Consider the following 18,367-nt stretch of genomic DNA (forward strand, 5'->3'; position numbering starts at 1 on the left):
GACGGTGTAGAATCGAGACTGGCCCAGATTTTCCTGGACATATAATTAACTGTCATCCTAAGGGTCCCAGAGTTGTAGGATGTCGGGTCCAGAGGGCAAGTATCATGTCCCTGACATCCCTCAGCCTGTGGGAGGCTGGACTAAAACCCAGGTCTCCTGATGCCCAGGGCACTTCATTACTGTCTTAGCAAGTTGGCGCTCAAGGACGGGACACCTGGGGAACAACCAGAGAGGGCCCCCAGGCGGGGACAAGAGGGCGGACCCTCACAGCCTTGCAGGCGCCAGACTGGCCTAGTTGGGGCGGGTGGGCTCCCGTCTTGCCACCACTGCGAATAATCCAGATGAGACCTTTGTGCAAATCAATTTCTTTATTTGCTTAAATAACACAGTACAAAAATGAGACTCAGATGCCAGCATCGGGAACTCATACCAAATAGTCACATAGCTTAAAGAACATCATTCTAAATAAGAAACCATGTACAGAAGGTTCCTGACCCTCATGTCAGACCTGGTTCTGATCCTTACCTTTGGGGGCCGTGTTCTTGAACACTGTCTAAACGAAATCCATAAATAGCTCACCTCTCCCCCACCTCCTCCGAAGCAGCAATAAAAGAAAATGACTTTCCGGAATATGCTTGGTTGAACTTCCTAAAACTTTGCCTCAGGTTTGAGGCCAGTCCCATCTGAGTGCCCAAGGCCTCTCTGCCCTAGGTTTCACCCCTCTCCCCAGCCTTACCCCACAGAGATCAGTGAATGTTCAATATAGCAATAGAGTATCTACCAAGGGTAACAACGGTGAGTCCATATTTTAACACCCTCTCCCCTATGACCGTATGTTCCAGGCAGTGTCCAAGGGCTATGTGCATAGCCCTGTTGGGCACGCGTGCACATAATGGACATGTGGCAAATTGCCCATGTGAGCCAAGCTGTTCAAACTATTCAGCTTTGTAGAAGGCAGAGCCTCCAACAGCCCACACTTCACCTTTGTGCAAAAATAAAAAGGAGCCCTTTCTCAAGACATTTTACTGCCATCAGGCAGAAACCTATTATCATAAATCTACAAATCTACAATGTCTAGGAAGTGAATAGCACTTCCTGGGGTATGGTGTTCTTGAGCAGTGCACGTCCGTGCAACCATCCATGGCAATCCACCTTAAAGTCTTCCCTCATTTCCTGAAAACTACCCAGATCATAACTATAATAACACCATACATGGACAAGGCACTATGTAATTTTCAGAACTCTTCACATTCATCTTCTCACTGACTCTTGGCAAGGCATGATATGGGAGAGGTGCAAGGCATCAGCTTCACTTCTCTGAACAAAGAATTCTGGGACACAGGCGTGGAAGGATTCTGAGAGGCCAGGGATCCCCAATCCGCAGGTCTTCTCTATCTGAGGCCTGCAGACTTCCTGAGAGGCGTCTACAAATCCATATGGGCATTAAGTACCATTGGTGCACTGAATAAATTATTTGTTGCATATAGATGCACATCTGTTTAAATGCATGAATCCTTTGGGCACTCTGGTGAGAGACGAAACAAAAATTTATTTTAAAAAACTACGACTCATTTGAAATTAACATTTTAAAAATGCCAGCAGCACTTCCACGTGATAGTGGGGCATGATTTGGGCCCCTGTGGAGCAAGAAAACACATGAATGTGAAAAGGGCACATACGTCGGTATTAGGGTTAGCCCCAAAATGCAAAGGCTTGAGTCAAGGTAGCTCCCCATTTCCTCCCTAAACCCCAATTTAGAGATAGAATGACTGGTTCCACAATTCCAGTGGAGGACCAAGGCCTCCCAAGGAATGCCTGGCAGGATTGCCTGGATCTCAGGAGCGATCTCAGGAGCTCTCTCCCTCATTCGTTCATGCATCCAATGAGGACTTAAAGACTGTCTCCAGCTCTGTGGGGTGTATTTGGCCACAGAGTGAAAGCACCGACGGCCCCCCTTTGGGGAGATTTCAGCATGATAGAGTCAGAAGGGGTCTGATGGGTCACATAGTCTTGCCCAGAATCCAAGGTCTGGAGAGGAGGGCACACAAGTACAGGGTCTCGCAGCAAGTTTGGGGCAGGTCAGCCGGCGGAGCTCTGGTCTCCCACCTCCCCAGCTCCTTCCGTTAACATGGCCTCCGCCTCCAGTTAAGAACGCTTTGTGTATCTCAGTCTCAGAGAGCCCACAAGGGCTCAGGGACACAGGTGGCCATCCACTCTCGTCTTCATTCATGTCTGTGAAGCACTGGATTGGGCTATCGTGAGGCATCTTCAGAGGCTCCTGGTCAAAGCCGCCATTGTTTGATAGCTCAAGGGAACTTGAGCGCAAAGCACAGCTCTTAATCTGGACTCTGGCTCTCAGGATTTGTGATGTTCTGGGAGGAGAAAAAGAACATAGGTTTTAGCCATAGCCCAGTTACTTGTGGGTCCTACTCTAGTAACAACAGGCTCCTAATTTAACGTATCAACACAGCACATCAGCTGTCACCTCTGGACCTTTACTCACTACCTCTTGCCTGCAGTGCTCTCCTGGCCCTTTCTCCCCCTCTTTCTCCTCACCATCCTCCAAGGGCAAAAATCTACGCCTTTTGACATAGATTTTGGGAGGCTTCCAGGACCAATCACTTCATTGGCCTCAGCGACCACTAACCCGGCATTTTGCTGATACTTAATTTTGTCATCAGTAAACATTCTGTCTTTTTCTATAGCAGAACCATCCTCAGGCTCTCACGGCACCTTGCACAGCTAGGCACGGTGGAGGCTCTTAACACCTTTTGGTTAAATGAATGAATGGATGGATGAGTGAATGAATGGTTAGTAAAACCAGGAGATGGAGTTAGGGCCACCGAGGATATCAGAACTGATGTTTCTATAATGTCTCTCACAAAAACTCCATAAGCTACTGCCTAACCCAACCTAGAGGGCAAATTCTCCATAATAACCCCATATCTGGGCAAAGAAAATAAAGCTGAGGAAAGAGAGGTCAAAGGTCTTAAGGAGCTTCCACCGGGAAAACAAGCCAACGTAGAACTCAGCAGGGGAGGGGAGAGGACGGTAAGAGGATCCTGTTGGGATCTTGGACTTGTCTTTGCTTGTGCCGTCTGGCTCTTTCTCACCTGCTGGGCCTCCCTGTATGGGAAGTGGGTGTAACCGGTGTGGCTGTAGCACAGGCCCATGAGGCTGAAGACGGCGTGGCTATTGTTGCTGGCAAATTTGTTGGTGAAGCCAAAGGCAAGCTGGTAGGGTGTCTTGGTGAGGTTCCTGCCCAGCTCAGGAGAGCGGGCTTTCTGGCTGTGCAGGGTGGCTGCCAGCTTCCTGAGGGAGGAGTCCGAGACCTTGTAGAAAAACCTCTTGAAGCTGGGATGTCGCCTGATCTGGAAGCAGAAATGAAGGCGGGCCGTCAGTGCTGCTGGCAGGTAGCCCCCTTCCCCCAACTGCCCCCCGCCCCTTCAACGCCACGAGCCCAGACTGGGCTGGACACCTCCCGTCCCTGGGATGAGCTTCCTTGTTAAATGCTTCCTCTAGCCTCTCAGAATCTGTTCTGCGAGGTTCACCTCCAAGCAGCAGGACACGGTGGGGGAAAAAAAAAAAGTGCAGGTCTTTGTATAACGGACGCTTCAACGGCATTTCCTCGCTCTGTGACTTCTCTGAGCCTCTGTTTAGTCATGTGTTAAATGGCAGGAACGATACCCCCACCCGCACGCAGTGTTGTCGGGGGAAGGGGAGGAAGTGAGCCAGCTGATGTCAAATGTCTCACGCAGAGTGGATGTTGGATGAATTTTCGCTCTCACTTTAAGTCGCCTCCTCTCAATACCTAAGTGTCCCAGGTTGCGCTCCCCCAGAGACGAGGGCTCGGGTGCAGGTAGTGATGCTGGGAAACAGCGATGGGGGAATGGAGATCTGGGGTCGGAGGGGAAGGCAGCCCACGCAGACTGGCTGCTGAGCGTGTTCCTCACAGGGCTCTCCGGGAGCCCGCGTAGAGCACACTCCTCAGAGTTAGCCCTACGAGGGGCAAGGGGCCTGAGTTATGTATACACCAGCTTCCATGAGCCATTGGCTGAGGGCTGCTTCTCGGGAGGTGGGGGGCGATCATTCTGGCCTCCCACGTGGGTGGTAAAATGGTTCTAGGGGCCGGTCCTCAGGCCAAAAGATGCGGGTGCCGGCAGCGGCGAGGTGGGCCGGCGTGCACTGTGGCGGGAAGGCGAGGTACCCACAGCGTCCGCTATGCTCATGACCCGTCCACGGCCTGTGCTCATCTCTGCCACCTCAGATGCGATCTCTCTTGCTCTCTCCAAGGAGACTGTGAGGTTTTCAGTCTATCTGTGAGGCCACAGGCTATCTAGCAGGAGAGGACAATCTAAAAGCGTGGAAGGAGAGGTTGAGGGACATGCCCAAGGTCACCTGGATGCAGGGATAGGGATTGAACTCAGGCCTCAGCCTTGGGGGTACCGAGCACTCCTCACCTGCTCCCCCAACTGGCCATCCACTTCTTGGAGAAGGGCCACCAGATTCTGGATGACCAGCTCCTCTAAGGAAAACAAAGAAGGATTCAGGGGCTGTTGACAGGTTCCGCAACAACACATCCATCACAGACGGCACTTTGTCTCTAAAGCACAGCACACAGATTCGTTTCGAAGGGCAAAGAAAAATCTTCCCCGAAACTGGGGCTGGAGAGTGAAAGCTTTATCTGAGTTTGTTGTATAGAAACTGAAAGGATGTCGGCCAGTTGAGCGTCACCTCAGCTCCATTCGACAGATGGGGAACCTGAGACCTCCCAGTGTCCCCGGTCCAGGCTACAGAGTGGCGTGGTCAGGAATGGGAGCGGGGGCCCAGAGCAGCTCATCAGAAAGCAGGGTGGGGGGGGGGGGACGCCACAGCCACAGATGCCACAGGAACACACCCACCGGTCCGGGCTGTAAAGGGCCACACGCACGCGGCTGCCTGCACCAAGACCTAATCGCAAGCATTCAGGATATTTGTGGGCCTTTTGTGATCAACTGTTGGCAGCTTGAAATCAGCCACGGTGGGAATATTTACATCACAGCAATCTGCAAACGCTACAAATCAGGGCTCCCCTCCTGCCCCCGCCCAACACCCACCCTCAGCCTGTTTGCCAGTCCGCCACTGGTTATGAGACCCAGGGCAAGGCAGGAATTGGATATGAAACATTCAAGCAAGCCCACCGAAGTTACATCCCACCGAGCAGACAGGGTTCTCTACGAGAAGAGAACTCTCCATCTGCAACTCTGCCCCAAGAGCCCCCGTTGAAAGGCCAACCCTGCCTCCTCCCTGCCCTGCCAGTGTCTCCCCAGCCTTCCCAGTCTCTACTGGAATTCAGCCTGTGAGACCCATGCAAAAAGAAGCCCTAGGCCAGCTGACCCAGGAGAGAGCAGGGTGTATACTAACTAGATTCGAACACTCCGTCTGGCTGAGGTCCCGCCTCTGGCTGGTGACTTCTGGTCTGGGAGGGCGCGTCGGAGGATCCCACAGGTGTCTCTTCTGCAGGCGAGGACTCCTGGAACTCGACATCTTCCAGGTCTGAGGGCAGAAAGGAGATGGTGTGAGTGTGTTTTGTGCCTGTTTCAAATCCACAAGTCCATCACGGGGTCCAGGTTCTGACAAGAAACCATCCAAAGACACTGGCACCAGACGGGGTCCTGGTTTCCCAGGCTCCTCAGCAAGCCCGCAGCCCCCTGGGCCCGCCTCAGAGGCGTTCACGGGGCCTTCTTTACCCCCTCTGGAAATCTCATTCCTCTTTTCTGCCCCAGCCCCCTCTGCCTCCTCACAGTCCGGGAGGAAAGAAAGCAGGCCTGCCAAGATCCCCCTAAATGAGCCCACTTCCCCGTGACTCTGTGAGGCTTTACTGAATCACTAAGCCTGTCTGAACCTCACTTTCTCCATCTGTCGAATGGGAATAACAAGACTGAGTTCACCAGGCTGTAAGTGGGCTGAACGAGATCCCATGTGTGAGCGTGGCATGCAGTAGGCACTCCATAAATGTCAAGGGAATCACTGTATACCTCACACTTGGCAGTGGTGAAAAAGCAGAGGCCCAGACCATATCCTACTTCATGAGACCCGGGTCTGTGTTTCCTCCTTAGCTTTCGGGTGAGTCTGATGCCCTTAAGCCAATAAACCGATGTGCTGCTCTCACACTGCATTTGTTGTTGTTATTGTTTTAGTGTTTATTTATTTTGACAGAGAGAGAGAGAGAGAGAGGAAGAGAGAGAGAGCATGCACATGAGCAGGGGAGGGGCAGAGAGAGAGGGAGAGAGAGAATCCCAAGCAGGCTCCCTGCTCTCAGCAGAGCCCTATGCGGCCCTCGAGCTCATGAACCATGAGATCATGACCCAAGCCGAAATCCAGAGTCAGAGGCTTAACGGACAGAGCCACCCAGGCGCCCCAAACGGCATTTGTTTTTAAGTGTTGGTGTGTTTTTGTATGGGTGGAGGGAGGGCATGTGTTGTGGGTGGTGAGTCCAGCTGGCAGCCAGCGGTCCCCTCCTCTCCGCAGCCCTCCCACACCTCCCTGCCCCACTCGGAGCCGAGAGCAAGAGAGTCAAGCCTGAAGCAGAAGCCACGAAGCTGGCCAAGCCCGCCCTGGAGGAGGCCTGGGGCCAGAGGCAGCCTCTGTGACCATGGCCACGCGGGGCCTGCTTACCGGGGCTGTTGGAGGTGGAGGGCTGATGGCCCCCCACACACAGGGGCAGAAAGCTGGGCCTCTTGGGCGGCCGGGACTCCGGGCTGGCAGCACCTGCGGCCCCCGCTCTCCTGGGCTCCTTGGGGCCATGTCTCTTATAAGAAAAGGCTTTTCTGAGGCTGGACTTCTTCTCTTGGGATCTCCTTCTGTAGGCTGGGGACAGGTTTTCTACAGCCACCTCTGGTTCCTGGACTCGAAGCTGTTGCGGGGGAGATGAGAAAAACTGAGCCAGGGCCCCGACCGTGAGGAGATTGTGAGTGAGCCGGGGAAGGACACCAGCACCCCCTGAAACAAACTGAGACCCGCTGGGGAGCAGAGGGTGCGGTCTGGCCAGAGCAAGAGTGGCCGGCAGCGATGGGGGTGGGGGTGGGGGCTTGGGGAAGGAGGAGTGACAGGAGCCAGGCTCTGGAAAGATGTAGCATGGGGGAGGGCAGGGAAGTTATTATGCCAGGCAGGGGTGGGGGTGCTCATAGTGAGGGTCAAGATCTACGTGGGGAGTGTCTTCCTCACCTCTCCCCCCTGCTCTTCCGCATCCTGGAGTAGGGCAATGATCTTCTGGATGAATTCTCCTAAAAAAGAACAAAACGTTTGCTTGCACTTTAGTATGGAGCAAAGCATTTCTACGGTCAGTCCTCACTTCCTGAGGCCCAAGTGGCTTCCTGGCTGATTCTCACAGGTCTCCAGGTGCTAATGAGCTTGCACTTATTGGGTGTCCCAGGCCCTGGCCTGCGGACACCTCAGACTCCACGGAAGTGGCCTGAGGGCAGAGCTGCAATACGTTCACTTCTCCATTGGTCAGCGAACACCCAGATGTGCCACTTTAAGTGTGAGGAAAATAACTCCACACTTAAGCGCGGAGGCCGCTGCCTCCAGGAGAAGGCGCCTCAAGGCCATGTGGAAAGGCCTGGTCCCCAAAAGTCCCCTCACCCAGCACCGTCCTCTTCTACTTAGAACAGGGGCCCTTCTCAATTCCCCTTCAAGGCACATTTTCTGTGAAAAGCAGGTAAGATAGGATGGGGAGGTTGGGTGGGGGAAGTAGATCTTCGAAAGTATCTTCAGGGGCGCCTGGGTGGCTCAGTCGGTTAAGCGTCCGACTTCGACCTAGGTCATGATCTCACGATTCGTGAGTTCGTGCCCCGCGTCAGGCTCTGTGCTGACAGCTCGGAGCCTGGAGCCTGCTTTGGATTCCGTGTCTCCCTCTCTCTCTCTCTCTCTCTCTCTCTGCCCCTCCCCTGCTTGCGCTTGGTCTTTCTCTCTCTCTCAAAAATAAATAAACACTAAAAACAATTTTTTTTTTAATGAAAATAAAAAAAAATCATGGGATTGAGCCTTGCATCGGATTCTCTTTTGGAAATTTGCTGGGGATTCTCTCTCTCCCTCTCTCTTTCTGCCCCTACCCTACTCTCTAGCCAGGGTAAGGGGGTAGTAATAGCATCAGCAGCTGCCATTTGTGGTGTTTCCCTCCTGTGGCCCCTACCCACCGCCCGCCCCCACCCCCCCGCCAGCCTCTCAATTTCTCCCCAGGCTACAGGGCTACACAACCACAACAATAATAGCAGTAAATGGCAGGTAACATTCATTAGCTCTAAATAGCTTATTAACTGCTCTAACTGCTTTATCAGCATTAATTCCATTAGCGCCTCCGAGGACTCTAGGATCTAGGAACTGGTATTACCCTCATCTCGCAGTTGAGGACGCTGAGACCAGAGATGAAGTAACTCATCCAAGTTCACACAGATGGAAGAGGTCAGAGTCCAATACAAACCCACGCCCTAAAGATCACATCATCTACAGAGCCCTTGCCACGGGCCAAGGCTTTCCTGGCATGGCCTGTGCCGGCCTCACCGAGGAGGGCGTCCTCACTGTTGTGATTTTACTGCTGAGGCTCACTTCGAGTAAGACAGGGGTCTGTGCTCTGGACCCCACACTGCCCCTTCCCGGCCTGCGGCCCCCAGAGGAAGTCAAGGCCAGGTTACTGCCTCTCTCTGGGTCAGTATGGGGTCAGGCCGGATGATTTCCGACGGGTGTCTGAGAAAAGGAGGGGGTACTAACTGAATTCCAAGGCTCTGTTCGCCTGCAAGTCCTCTTCGGGTCCCTGGCTCCCTGCTGGGGTGGAAAGCTCCAAGGGACTCAGACCCCCGCTGTCTGTAGGCAGGACCTCTTGGACTTTGGGTTCCTCCGAGCCTGAGAAGCAAGATGAAATGGCGGGTGTGTTTAATCAGGGTGAGGGTGTTAACTAACACACAAGTTAGAAGAGGTTCCAGAGTTCACCCCATGGCTAGATCATGCAAAGGCCTTGCTGGGACAGAGGTGAGCTGTGGGTCAGGGTCAAAGCTCTGATGTACTGGCCCAGACCTAGCTCCCTTGCCCCTTTGCACCTCTTTACAACTGGCTTTCCTGGGCTTTGCCCTCCTCTCCTCCCTTCCCTGGCAAGCTCATCCCTCTGGCATCTTGGCTTGGAGAGTAAATGCCTGATTCCATGGCACGAAGTAATGCAGCAGGGCCAGAATCCCCCTGCATGAAGGTATCTCCAGTTGTGGCCGGAAATTCCACCGCGGGGGCTCCTTTTTAAAATGTAAATTCCCGGGGCGCCTGGGTGGCGCAGTCGGTTAAGCGTCCGACTTCAGCCAGGTGACGATCTCGCGGTCCGGGAGGTTAGGCCCTGGGCTGATGGCTCGGAGCCTGGAGCCTGTTTCCGATTCTGTGTCTCCCTCTCTCTCTGCCCCTCCCCCGTTCATGCTCTGTCTCTCTCTGTCCCAAAAATAAATAAAAACGTTGAAAAAAAAAAATTAAAATGTAAATTCCCCTGGCCAGGCTAAGCGGCTAGGCTGTTCCTCCCTGGCACCCAGGATGATCCTTTCTCTCTGTAGCTCAGGTTCCATCACTGGTGGGCCACAGAACCTTGAACACATTTGTTTTACCTCCCCAAGCCTCAGCTCCCCCATCTGGAAAATGGGGATAATGATACGGCTATGAAAACTGGTTGAGTATAGACACACAGTAGGGAAGTGCCTTATTTTACAGGTGAGGAGACTGAGTCAGGCACGGAGATGGGGAATGAGGTAGAAAGTACAGGTCGGAACTCAGGCCTCCTGCCTCCCAGGCTGTGGTTCCTTCCTGCACAGCTGCCCCCTGTCGGGGTACAGCAGCTGAGGCTGTGGAGAGATGCGGAGGGCTAGGGGATTCCTCGGCACAATTTCCACGGGGGGCTTAGCTGGACTGCCCAGAGAGGTCTCGTGTAGGGAGGTGACCTGCTGACATCCCTTTCTCCTCCCTACTGCCCTCCCCACGCTGCTCAGAGCAGAGCAAAAGTCAGAACTAGGAGGGCGGCCCTTCCAATGGCCGATTCCAGCCCCGCAGAAGGTTCCAGAGCTGGAGGCAGCTGCAGTGTTGCTATGGTAACCCTGAGCCTGCTCACCAGGGCTGCTGGAGGTGGAGGGCTGATGGCCCCCAACACACAGGGGGAGAAAGCTGGGCCTCTTGGGTGGCCGGGACTCCGGGCTGGAAACGTCTGCAGGCCCGGCTCTCTTAGCCTCCTCAGAGCCATGTTTCTTATGAGAAAACGCTCTCTTGAAGCTAGACTTTTTCTCTTGGAATTTCTTCCTGTCAAATGACACTGGAATCTGTACAACCACCTCTGGTTGAGGAGCTTGAAGCTGCTGTGGGAGAAATGAGAGAAACCGTTGGGTCGGGCCCTTGACCTTGAGGAGAGGGGAAGGCTCTCTGAGAAACAGCTAAAGAGCAGCCAAATGCTTCGTGGTGGCCCCAGGTGAGGGAGGTGACAGAGCCTAGAGCTGGGGAGCACTGGGCAAGCGGGCCTTGAGCAGGAGGAGGAGGAGGAAGCAGCGAGCCCCCCGGTGGGAGGGGGGGGATGGAGGGGGGTCTACGCAGACCGTTTGCTCCTTACCTCTTCCTCCCACTGGTCTCCCACTTTTTGGAGGAATTCCACTATCATCTTGATGATTTTATCCTCTGGAAAAAAGTAAATGCACCCAGTTAATCTTTCTAGATGCCCCGAGAACTCTTTCTAATGACTGTCTTGAACTTCTGAGATCAACTGAGTCTCTATTAAGTGAGGATGCTGTTAGGCCATGGAAGTGGCGAAAAGCACCATGTCCCAGGAGCTAGTCCTTCTGAGAGAGGCTTGGGAGATCCACAGGGAAAGGGCGGGAGGCCAAAGCGCAAAATTTTACCCAGGCAATTTCAGGTCAGTCCTTCAAGCATTCAACCTGTGACCCCATTATTTCCTCTGACCTTTACGGATTTGTAAATATCTGCTTTGGGTTCGGCCAGCCGTGTGACCTTGAGTAAGTCTCTTAACCTCTCTGTGCCTTCGTCTCCTTCCCTGTGAAGTGTGAATCATGATCCCTGTCCCCGCTTCCCTCAGCAGGCTGTCAGGCCATCAAGGAACTCTGCTTGGAGATACTTTACAAGGCTAACGCTGCAAAATTCCGGGAGGGGAAATGGTAGAGACCCAGCGACACCAAGGTGCAGGGCAGAGGGACCCCAGCAGGCCTGACACGGACAGCCTGCCACATGGATGCCTCACACCACATCTTTACAGAGAAACCACAACCAACATGAATGGTTTTCTTTGATATCCCGGCTGACTGATCCAAAGACAATAGGCCCAGAGTTGCCTCTGCTACCTGCCAGCTGATACGTTTACAGAAAAGGTTTGTTTAAGGCTCCCTGGTCCCTGGACTGCAGATTTTTTCACCCCTCACCTCTCTCTCATTTATAAATCCCGCTTGGCTTTTGTTCCTTGTCTCAGTCTACCAGCTGACTTCTCTCGTCTGAAAAAACAGCATGCAAAATAAACAGCCTGCAAAATAGCCAACTAAATGCCTTTTAGTTACTCTCTGACAGATGCATAGATGTTTGACATCTCTTAAAATACGCCCCTTCCTTATAGGGAATCAGATTAGTAGAGCATTCATTATCGATTTTATTAGGGGCAATAACAGCATTGTGGTTGTGCGTGACACTGTAGTCATTTCTCGGAGATGTGTGCTTACATATTTAAGGACGAGGGATCATTTTCCTTAAAATGGTTCAGCCACAAAATTACACACGCACACAATTCCGAAGCCAATATTGGCCTCCGGTCGACGATTGTGAGTATAGGCGTGTGCGTAGAGCTATTCCACGCTGGCATCTATTTAAAAATATATATAAGTTCTATATTCCTCCATATCACATTCCTTCCATAAATCTCAAAAGACTAAAAAAAGTCCCATGCTCATTAACACATAAGGCAGGAACATTTGCCAGTGGCCGTTCTAATTCCTGAGACTCCCTTCTGTGAAACTCTAAAATAAGTAAATGTGACCAGAAGCGCCAGAAGGAGCAAGATCAGTACATGCATTTTGAGAGGGACCATCCAAGGTGCAAGCAGTCATCCAGAACAATCCATCTCATTTGGTAACAGCCCCCTCCCCAGCTGCGGGGCAAGAGGACACTAAGATGAGGACTCACGGTCAAGCTTTCTGAGTTCCTCTTCCGGCCGATGACCTGTGGCTTGAGAAGAAACCTCGGATGCTGCAGGACCCCCAGCTTCAATGAGCAAGGACTGGTGGAGACCAGAACCTTTCCCACCTGGAAGAAAGATGAAAGGAAGCGTATGTGTGGGGGATGGGAGTAGTGGCATCAGTGACATTTTTCTGACTTTGTTCGTGAGCACAATAAAATGACACAGAATTCACAGCAGGATGGGCTGCTGCAGCCAGCACTAGGCTTAACCAAAAAGAAAAAAAAAAAAAATCAGAAACCTGCCAAGGTTTCCATCTGAAAAGAGGTGGCATCAACCCAGACATGCTTCTCATTAAGAACAGGGAGAGTTTTGAGAGCTACAGGGCAAAGCTCTGTCTCCCTCCAGGTGCCTGTGGGGCATTCAACCCCAGGACCTGAAAGTCAAAGAAGAAAGGCACCTTGGGAGGTGGGGGGGGGGGGGGGGGGGTCCAGCTTCCTTATTTTACAAATGAAGAACCAAAGGTCTCTGAGAGGGGCACCAGTCTGTTCAAGGTCACAGAGCAGGTGTATCCTGGAAATAGCCAAGTATAGATCCGGCCTCCAGGGCGGATGGCTCTATCTACTTCTCTGGCCCCATCCCCAGTCCTCGCACAGGGATCAATGCTGGGGGCTAAGCTTCCCCCCCTCACCTCCCTCCCTGCCTTCCCATTTCTCCTTGGTCTGTGCTCCTTCAACTAGAGTACTTAACAACAACAGCTGCCACTTAACGGAGCACCTTCCGCGTGCCAGCTCTGGGCCACGGCTACCCAGGAGATAGCAACTGTTATCATCTCCATTTCATGGACGAAAAAAAAATATCGAGGCTCGGGGAGGAATGTCGCCAGCCTCAGGTCACACAGCTAATGAGTGGCGGAACAGGGGTCTGACCTCAGGCTTTCAGCCACCGTGCTGTTCTGCCTCAAAGAAATTTCACGGTGGTGCTGTCCCTGATGGTTGTCCCAACTTCCACGTCCCCTCTGTTGAAAGGTTTGAGGAGTCAGCTTAGAGTACCCTAGCCCTTGGGGTTGGGGCAGTGAGGTTACCAGGCATGGTCTGCTCACCCTTGGGTGCTGGGCCCAGGTCAGCCTCCTCAGGGCGTGGGGCGGCAGCCATCTTGGGCAGCCCTATCTCTTGGCCTTCGGCCTCCTGATCTTGGGCCCCCTTGGTTTCCTCAGCAACATGTTTCTTGTGACTGTGTTTCTTGCGACTGGCCTTCTTGTCGTGGGCTTTCTTCCTCGGAGCTGTCTCCCCTGGTGCCTCCGGGGTTTCTGCAGGCTTGGGGAGGCCCTCCTTCCCTTTTGCCTTCCGGCTGGCCTTTTCTTTGGGCTCTTCCGGGCCTGTCCTCAGGAGGAAGTTCATCAAGGTCTTCAGCCACCCCTGCTGGCCCCGTCTCTGGGTCTTTTCCTTCTTGGTGTCCTGTGGCAGCCTCTGGTCAGTGGGAAGAAACTCCCTGGTCTCTTCCAGGCTGGGGGCTGTGGCCGTGGCATCCTGAGCTTCCACAGACTGAGCTGGGCTCTGGGGACATCTGCTCCCATTGCTGGCTGCCTGGTGAAGCATCCTCCTGGAGGGGGTAGTGGGCAGGGAGAAGCACCGGCGGACCTTCTTGGGGCTCTGTGACCTATCCAGAGACCTGGCTCTCCTCCCTGACAGATGCTTCCTGGGCTCCATTGCACTGCAAACAAAGCAAACAGCTCCCTTACCGGAGACCTACCAGAGACGTGGTGGCGGGTTACCAGTGCTGCCCCGTGCGCCGATCCACCCTGCCCATCAATGTGAGTGACATCAGCCCTCAAAGCTGCTGTCTCCATTAAATTCCTCAAAAGCCCTGGGAAGGAGGGCTATCCTTGTCCACGTTTTCCAGAGGAGGAAACTAAGCTATGGGAGGTCATGCCCCAGACGTCACAGCTGGTCTATAACTCCCCTGGGGCCTCCAGAAGGAGCAGGACCTTACCAACACCTTGGTTTTAGTCTGTGGAGACCCGATTGTGGACTTCGGACCTCCAGAACTGAAAGATAATGAATTCGTTTTGTTCCAAAGCCTCTGAGTTTCTGGTATTTTGTTGCAGCAACAATAGGAAGCCAGGGGCCAAGTCCTGCCCCTGGGGACTCTGGGCAGCTCATGTGCCAATGTCCTCATCTGCAATATGCCTGAGACCTGCCTGTCTGTCTCACAGGCCGTTAAGAATATTTCACAAGACAGTTCGGTAAATGGCAACTCTACTCCTCCAATCGCTTGGGCCAAAAATTTGAAGTCACCCCTGACTCCTTGCTTTCTCTCACTCCCCACATCTGATCCATCAGCAAAGACTGTTGGTTCCATAAAGCACGCCCAGACCCCGACCTGTCTCCCCAGTTCCTTCAACACTGCCTGAGTCTAGCCCCAGGTCTGCTGGCCTGGACTACCATAATCACCTCCCAACTGGTTCTCCTCCTGTCCTCTCATCCTCCTTCCAGATTCTCCCCTCAGAAGCCACGGGGCCTTTTCCAACCTAAGTTGGAGCACGTCACTCTCCTGCCTCCAACAGCCCCCCTTTCACTCAGAGTCAAAGTCAAAGTCCTTATAGTGGCCAGCAAGGCCCTGTACAACCTGGTCCCATTAGGCCTCTCATCACTCACTCTACTCACACAAGCACTCCTCGCTGCCTCAGGGCCTTCACACTGGCTGTTCCCTCTTTCTAGAACATTCTTATGGTTTGTTCCCTTGCTTCCCTTCAGGGCTTTACTGAAATGTCACCTTCCCAGAGAGGTCCTCTCTGTGCACCCCTCGTGAGCACATACTCCCCACCTGTACTACGTGATGTTACGCAATATCACACCTTGGTGTGTGTCATCGTTTATTGTCTGAGTCTCTCTCCCTTCCCTTTGTCTGTTTTGCTAGGTCTTGTATCTTGGGTGCCTAGAACAGCTCCCGGCACATCACTAGCACTCAATAAGTACTAATTCAACAGATGAATACATGTACTACACAAACATTTAGTAAACTGTGCAATATATAGGGTATCTTTCGGTGTGTAGTTAACCTACAGGAAATGTACATGAGAGCAGCAGGGGCCTTTCATTCTCCATCCAGAAGGAAGCAGCTGCCCATGCAAAAGACAAAAAGAACCATCTCCTCCTGGGCAGCATTTTAAGCAGGCCAGGATGGGAACAGTGAATTTCATTTGTGTGTCTTTAATCTGAAACTCCCGTGGCTTCCCAATTTTTCCAAAGTTGTTCAGACCCCCTTTGCCCTTTGGTGGAAGTTTAAAAAATTTTTTTAAAAATGATCTTGAATCCCAAATCTGAGCCCCCCCAGAGTTTCCCGTGGAGTTCAGACACCTGCACTGCCTATTCTAATTTGTAATCATCGCCTCATCATGCATTTACTAAGTATTATTTAGCGTATTACATATTCATGTATTATGTATTTACATCGTGTCTCCTGCGTTTACCGACTAATTCATTCCTTTAAAATGTGCTCGGTTACATGTCCAGCTTATAGGCAAAACCAGCAATCTATAATTGCAATTTCAGATGTTCAGGGATCCATGTGAATATGAGGACAATCCATAAAGAGAGAGAGGAAAAGCATGGGGAAATACAGAGAGATTTGAAGGTGACTGTAACATTCGGGGAGTCTTCCCTCCTTCAAGCACGAGTCTGGGGGAGGAGGGGCTGCAAAGGGCGGCCAGAGGCCAGTGGGCAGCAATAGACACACGCGGACAATCTTGGAGGAAATGAGAAAATGGGCTGGGGAGGAAGCAGGCAACTTGGAAAGCTTTATTTGTTGTTTGATGTTCCTTAAAAGGAACATTTGAGTTACACAAAAACTCGTAGCACGACATGTCTGTACCTTATATGGAAATTAACTAATGCTCTTGAAAGCCTTCGGAGGCTGCCTTACGGTTGTGCTTTCAAAATACCGTGTAGGGTGGGGTAAGCCGAAGAAATCATAGAGGAAAATATTCTCTTTCTTCTCGTTTATGTCTTTCAACAAGGGTTTAATAAGCACACACTAAGTACCAGGAATTATGGCCGGTGCTGGGGATAACGAACCAGACACAGGTTGTGCCCTCAGAGAGAATGCTCTGGTCTTTTTCAAATGGGCACCCCAGTAAGTGGTGGTGACGGGAATGCTCTATTCTGTCTCTCTCTTTAGTAGCACATGGTCTTAAGAGAAGATAAATTTAGGTTGAAGCTCTATTTAATTTAAGATCCAAGTCAGCGGGGCCAGAAATATTTACTGAATGGTGTTAGGGTTCTCTCTCTTTTTTCCATATATTCCTGTGGTCAGGGCACAATGGGTGGGGTTGGCAGAGAAGCTGTTCGATCACAAAGCCACCGAACCAGCAGAACACAACAGAACACCCTAGTCCGGCTCAGTCCCTCTTCTTCATATGCTAACTTGGCTCCGGGGTGGGGGGGGGGGGGGGGGACATCGCGCAGAGGGTCGAAGCATCCTTCCCAGCTACTGGGAAAAGAGGCGCAGTAATCTGTTTAAAAGCTGTCATTGCTATGGAAACGGTTTCCACCATGGCTGATGGCCGCAGTAGCGTCCTCTTGCATTCAAAGGACACGCCGCTACTTGCCATCAGAGCATCAGTACAATGCCACCAGGCAGTGGTTTCTTTCTTAATGTTTTCTCCAGAAAACTGCCTTGATTTGGCCACCCCTTCCCTGGAACCACCGTGCCCTGTGCCCAGAGGGAGGGAGCAGTAGTTGCAGCCGCCCCAAGGGCTGGAAGAGGCTGTAGCCATCGGAGCGTTTCCCCAGACAGACTCCAGGATCTCCCAAGGCCTCCCGATTCCAAATCCAGGGACTCTTCCCATGCCTCGTCCTTCCTTATTGGGGGGGGGGGGGGGTACTGCAAGGGGGGGGCTGCAGCACTGGATACCGTGTTCACACGCCCCCTCCGTGCTTCCCGCAACTCTTCCCCCTCCAGGCGGCGGTGACCCAGCTCAGCCTGCTCTCCCCCCTACCCCTGCTCCTCCTCTGGAACACTCCAAAGATTCTGTCTGCCAGCACCAGCCCCAGGAGTTGAGAGCGTGTGGCTTGCCAAGGAGGCCAAGCCCACCCACCCCGGGGGAGACACCCTGGAAAATCCTCCCTTTGGCCAGCGTGTCCTCAGACTTTTAAAGCCCTGCGAGGATTGTGTTTGCACGCGCACACGCGTGCTCACACACACACACACACACACACCCCAAATTCTATGGGTGCTGAAATTAAATCTTTGCGGACTTTCTGACTAAAATTCCGCCGATCCAGAACTCATCAAAGCAAGACCTCCTCCTTCCTTCCTCTTTTTACGTGTGTTGCACCCCAGCTTTGCCTGGGCGACCACCCACATGCGCCCCGTCGGGGAATTTCACCCTGTCCTGGATGCGCTTCCAGACCCGTAACCCTGAAACTGCAGCAAACCGTTGCCGCACGGAAACCCAACTGCTCTCGTAAACTCGTTTATGGCCTTGGCAGAAAGCGGACTTCAGAACAAAGTCCAAGTCTGCTCAGGAACACCCAAGTGATGGGCAGATCACGGGACTTCTGATAAGACGTGACACAGGCCAGTGACGTGTTAAAAAGAACCACCACCCACCAGAGAAAGCACACGGGGCTGACCTTGAGTGACTGTGGAGCAGGAAGTTTTCTGGGGTTTTTCTAAGCATACTGACACTTTTGTTTTCTTTTCTCAGTTATACACTGACCTCACCCGTACACCATCCTCCAGTTTATTCATCCGACTACATTATCTCTAACTGCTCTGGCGCCAGTTCACAGGGATATTCTGCGGCCCCGCCTCTCCACCCCTGTGCTTCACACAACAAATGTTTAACAAATAGCTGGCCCCTCTGAGGGAGGCATGTGGCACCCACATGGGGGCCCAGAGTCTCCACCCACAGACACTCACTGCTATAGACTGAATGTCTGTGCCCCCCCCCCCCCCCCGCCAGGTTCTTGTATTAAATCCTCAGGCCCCAGTGAGATAGTATTAGGTGTGAGGCCTCTGGGAGGTGATTAGGTCACAAGAGCAAAGCCCTCATGAAAGAGACTGGCTCCCTCCCCCCTTCCACCACCTAAGTGCACTGAGAAGCTGACTGTGAACCAGGAAGCCCTCACAAGACTCCAAATCTGGGGTTCCCTGGGTGACTCAGTCGGTTAAGCATCCAACTTTAGCTCAGGTCAC

The 18,367-nt window shown here is 52.6% G+C and overlaps 1 protein-coding gene across 1 annotated transcript; it reads right to left on the reverse strand.

Annotated features, from left to right (window-relative positions):
* Nucleotides 1–1,121: 1,121 nt before the first annotated feature.
* Nucleotides 1,122–13,821, reverse strand: BNIP5 (BCL2 interacting protein 5). Its single transcript, XM_047859764.1, has 11 exons — nt 13,269–13,821; nt 12,175–12,294; nt 10,604–10,668; nt 10,115–10,355; nt 8,749–8,880; nt 7,207–7,265; nt 6,658–6,895; nt 5,404–5,535; nt 4,461–4,525; nt 3,114–3,371; nt 1,122–2,372 (listed from the first exon to the last, which is right to left on the reverse strand). The coding sequence occupies exons 1-11, from the start codon at nt 13,762–13,764 to the stop codon at nt 2,337–2,339; spliced, it is 1,842 nt and encodes a 613-aa protein (XP_047715720.1). The 5' UTR covers nt 13,765–13,821; the 3' UTR covers nt 1,122–2,336.
* Nucleotides 13,822–18,367: the final 4,546 nt, after the last annotated feature.

The sequence above is a fragment of the Prionailurus viverrinus genome, chromosome B2 (genome assembly GCF_022837055.1).
Source record: "Prionailurus viverrinus isolate Anna chromosome B2, UM_Priviv_1.0, whole genome shotgun sequence".
Lineage (NCBI taxonomy): Eukaryota > Metazoa > Chordata > Mammalia > Carnivora > Felidae > Prionailurus > Prionailurus viverrinus.

Excerpts from the sequence above, each read along its gene's own strand:
- BNIP5 (XM_047859764.1), bottom strand. The coding sequence starts at position 13,764 with ATGCTTCACCAGGCAGCCAGCAATGGGAGCAGATGTCCCCAGAGCCCA. Across the intron at positions 10,669-12,174 it reads GGAACTCAGAAAGCTTGACC|AGGATAAAATCATCAAGATG; the intron begins GTGAGTCCTCAT and ends ACTTTTTTCCAG. Across the intron at positions 3,372-4,460 it reads ATGGCCAGTTGGGGGAGCAG|ATCAGGCGACATCCCAGCTT; the intron begins GTGAGGAGTGCT and ends TTCTGCTTCCAG.